The sequence below is a fragment of the Aphelocoma coerulescens genome, chromosome 3, assembly GCF_041296385.1.
Source record: "Aphelocoma coerulescens isolate FSJ_1873_10779 chromosome 3, UR_Acoe_1.0, whole genome shotgun sequence".
Classification (NCBI taxonomy): domain Eukaryota; kingdom Metazoa; phylum Chordata; class Aves; order Passeriformes; family Corvidae; genus Aphelocoma; species Aphelocoma coerulescens.
In genome coordinates this window covers 111,235,491-111,240,019 of record NC_091016.1, presented here as the reverse complement: position 1 = coordinate 111,240,019, position 4,529 = coordinate 111,235,491, and the positions used below count along the sequence as shown (strand labels likewise).

General features: G+C 41.1%; 1 protein-coding gene across 1 annotated transcript; it reads right to left on the bottom strand.

The window, feature by feature from the left end:
• Positions 1-560: 560 nt before the first annotated feature.
• CIMIP5 (ciliary microtubule inner protein 5) lies at positions 561-4,219 on the bottom strand. Its single transcript, XM_069008400.1, is given in 6 exon segments — positions 561-1,034; positions 1,036-1,077; positions 1,709-1,748; positions 3,957-3,995; positions 3,997-4,094; positions 4,097-4,219. Coding segments are annotated over 6 exon segments (492 nt in total). The 3' UTR covers positions 561-884.
• Between the last annotated feature and the right edge of the window lie 310 nt (positions 4,220-4,529).

Below are 4,529 nucleotides of genomic sequence, written 5' to 3'. Positions count from 1 at the left end.
ATAATCCTGTGGAAGCTACATACAGTTCAAAGGACAGGTACTGTGTGCACACTCTCCATGCTCTGCTGCTTGCTGATTTTTCCCTACAGAACAACAGGCCATAAAGTTTCAACCTCTGTAATGAAGATGCACTAGCTGAACAGGCTTTTGGTATTGTGTTGATTTAGCTTGAGGATGGTTTCCCTGGGCAACCACAGATTTTAGGAAATATGAACCTGTTAAATTCAAGGTTGACAATTCTGAGGGTGTAAGACAGGTTGCTGAGCCAGCACGCCTTCAGAGCAAAATGTGAAAGCCTGCTTCCTTGTCAATGAGTTTCCATCAGCTAAACCAGAAGAAAAAAAGCATAAGAGAAGAGAATTTGAGAGCAGCAAATCTACAGAAACAAAAATGAAAACTAGTGTGAAAAATATTTGGTCTCCCTCCCTCAGCAGGGAGTGGTGAAAAGCACAGAGAATGGCTCACGTGCTTTAAGTATTATTCTTTAGAGCAAGTTTAAACATGCAGATGACAGAACCTGATGAATCCTTGTCTAACTACATGAAACGCAACAAGCTGCTGCATTTTTGTTGTGCTGGCTTTCAGAGCTGAAAGTGCGTTGTTTATGTTATGACTCATCTGAGCAGATTTATATTAATTGTTTGTTTTCAGGAGATGAAATTCAGGCAAAAATGGTCTTTTGTCTGTAATCTTGTTCTTTCAGATATTAGTGGCATCCTTACTGTAGATTTGCATGGGAAGATTGATATGATCTGCAGTGCTGTCTGTATATGGCCTAGTCACCTGAAATACAAAGACGATCATCTATTATGGCATTGTTGGACAACATCCATTTTTACCCTTGAAAGAACTTGCTTTGTTGCTGTTATATTGTTACTGAAGCACTAAGAAAGCTGGAGCTCACCCTCAAGTTTCCTCTTCTGTGCTCCACTGCTGAAGAAGTAATTAATATTTACCAGAGCCCTGCCAAGCTCAGTATTCATTTGATTGCCAATAATTTGGTTGGTCGAATTGGGAACTTTGCTTGAGAACACGAGACATATAGTTTGGCAGTAGCTTCTGCTCCTTTCTCTTACCCTGAATAAAACGAAGACCATTAATAAGTTTTCAAAATTACATCCATTGCTTCCTACAAAAATACAAGTTACTGAAATTATTTATAATATCAGCACTTTAACTTATAACCTCAGCACTTCTGCTTTCAAAATTAGAATTTAAATGTACTTAAAAATATCATATTGAGCATACATGAAAGTGTTGTAGAAATAAAGCAAAACAATTGGGGCTTTTTCCCTGTTGTCTTATGATAGGATAACAGAGGGAAATGAATAATTTTAAAATGTGTTGCATAAAATGTTATCTGGGACGGAAGTTACCCTGCTCTAGAATGGTTGTGATGTGGGAGGTTTTTTCTTTCATTTTTAGTAAGTGCCTTAGGTTTCATCAGGATGACATTATCTTACAAATTTTCTCCTAGGAAGTAGGTTCTTCCAACACTTGTGTTTCTGCCGAGTTGTTAACATGGAAACAGATTGAACACACATAGGTAGCAGATGAAGACACTTCAGCTCTTTTAGTTTTCCTAAAGATTTTAGTCGTAAAGCATTTGCCAATAATGCCTAAATATGTTTCAATTTGAAATATTAGCCTAGCTCAAATTGACAAAAACTAAAAAGAGCATGGGTACAGTTGAATGTTCAAAACTCACCATTTGGTCATGGTCCTTTAGGAAACTCCAGTTTGGTTACCTTGGAATAGAAGTAAAAAAATGCAGTGTCAAATGTTCTGTCTTTAAATAAATTAGTTCATGTTGATCATAATTGAATGCCTGTTCAACTGCTCAATTTAACACTTACAACCCAGCTCTTATGCCTGCAGATTCCTTGTACTAAAACCTGTCTCTTCTGTGATGGAGCCCAGGGTACTATATGAGGAGTGGGTGTTATTTTTGCAAAGGGAAGTTAAGGATACCATGTCCACAATGTATCCCTTGTGCAAATGCAAATAAATTACTCATGTCTTGAGTCACTCTAGAAAACATTTGTCCAATACCTTGAGCAAGACACAGCAGCTTATTTTTTAAATGACCAGTACTTTGCTGGCAGAAATATTCTGTGCAGGTAGGCAGCTGTGCTAGGAGCACATGGAGTCAGAAGACCTGAGTTTTTCTCTTCAACTCTCTTCTATACCTGGTGTGGGACTGTAGGGCAAGTCCTTTGCTTTTCTTGGCCTGAAATGGAGAAAACATCAGTTCACCCACTATTGTAAGAGTACTGTGAGTCAAGAGAGGAAACAGTTCCGTACAGCTGTATCTGCAGCAGGGCTCAAGGGACACCTGGGCTGACTGAGCTGCTTACCTGTGCTGCATCTAAGCTCATTGAACTAGTGCTGAAGCTGTACATCCTTCCGAGCTGAGCTTGTCTGTACAGCACAGACATGTACCATGTCCAGCCAGGAATGCTGGATTTCTGTGCTGCACTCCCCTGTCCAGTTCAGATATGCCCCAAGTGCAAATAAAATCAAATTTGTGACTATTCTGTTTATCACTATATGTCTTGGTATACCAGCACAGCATTGAGGTCCTAGAATTTTTTATCTTGATATGCAGCCATACATTTGAACATTATCAGACTTGGGTGTTACTGGATGGTGCTAATTAGTGAGAAATGTCACTGTCCCAGGCATTGCCCTGCACCTACTTCAAGTCAGACCATTTAATGCATACCATTCTCCATCATTGTTTTTGGGACGGGAATGTGGAACTGAAGAACAGCCCCCTGCAGGCTGTAGGGTATATAGTTTGATGAATCTAGTTTTAGGCATCTTGTTCTTCACAAGTCTATCATACCCTTTTGCAAGAGTTTCTGTTTTCATAGCTAAAACTGGAAAGCAGAACATGCATCAGCTGTATGATGTGTTACATTACTCATGAAAGTGAGTTTGCACCAATATCCATGACTGAACCCCAAGGACAGAAGCAGAGTCCTTCCTGCTGCCTTAGCTAGGGAATGAGTATGGAACAGGCTGAGCCTGTTGAGCAAGAGCCTGAGTCTCCCAGCACTGGAGAGAGTAACATTGCCCTGGCTTTGCATGCATCAGAGTCCTGGCATCAGCTTGTCCTTCCAGTAAATGGAGCCAGACAAGAGTGCAAATGAACCTCTGGGGAAATCAGGACTGTGATCTGTATCTCCTCCAGAAGTCTGAAGAGGGCAAAGGTTTTCAGATGGTTTCTTTTCCCATTTTAAAAAATCCTGAGAGTGATGCTCTTTTTCTTCCCTTTCCTTTAGCTTGGGCAGTGCGTTGGAAATAGAGCTGATTTTTATTTTAACAAGGATATTCTTCTAATAGGCATACTGATGTTGTATACTGAAGCACAAACATAAACACTTACTCAAGATATGTAGCAGAGACAGGATCTTAATTTCGGGTTCTTTTGGGCCATGGTGTATGCACAGCCAAAGCTTAGGTCGTATGTGTGCAGCTCAGTCTGCTGAAACACCATTAACAATGGTGCAAGTTCAGGAGATTTACAGACTGGGAATACAAACTCGTATTTTGGCAGAACACTCTGTTCAGCTTCCATTTCAGCCATTTCCAAGAGTATGAGAAGAGGTGATAATATCAGTGTGTCTGCAATAAATTATAAAGCTTGGCACTTTTATGTCTTCATTGTGGAAATCTTTAAAAGCTAAAAGATACTTAGTGTGCAGTTCTTTGCGTCTTTTTTCAGCTTCAGCCCAGCATGCTGGGAGATATTAGCACAGATTTTGTCCAGTGAAGGAGAACAGACATAATGTAACCCAGAAAGGAAGGTATTAGGATCTGATCCAAAGCCCCTGCAGCAGCAAATTTTGTTTGATAGTGTTGGCTTTGGATCAAGCCCTAATGCTGTCAGGGAGTATCAGGACCATTGTCAAGACAAGCAGAAGAGGCATGAACTGGGACAAGTGACTTACCAGGTTTTCCTTCCTCTCCGTTCAGCCTCCACAGACTCTCCAGATCTGATCCTGTTGGACCTGGTCTGCCTGCTCGTCTGCCCAGGCCCAAGTAGCTGGTTGTGCAGTGGTTGTCAGTTCTGCTTGGTTGGGTGCTGTTGGGACACAGAAGGAGCTGGGGCTGGTTGCCCTGGTGGTGTGGTTGCTCTTTGCTGAGACCTAATCAAGGTATTTCTCCTGAATCCAGAACGCCTTTCCAACTTGTCCGTTTTGAGACTCCCCATATATCCAGCCTTTTTAGGTATATTGTGACTTCTCAGAAAGTGAAACCGGTTCTTGTTTGCACTTTCAAAGCTCCTTCTCTCCTAACATTTTCTTTCAGCTGCTGTTAGGAGTGCTTTCAGAAAAGAACATGCACAGCTGCACTGACAGGCAGTGCTCAGCACTGGTTTACTTCCCTCTTACTTAATGCTCCTTTTCTACTGCTTTATGTTGCATCTTTGCTTGAGCACTGAGGGAGTTTTCATGGTAACAGCAATTTCATAAGAAATGACTGTAATTGGAAACAATGGGATCTCCAGATGTAACCAGCAA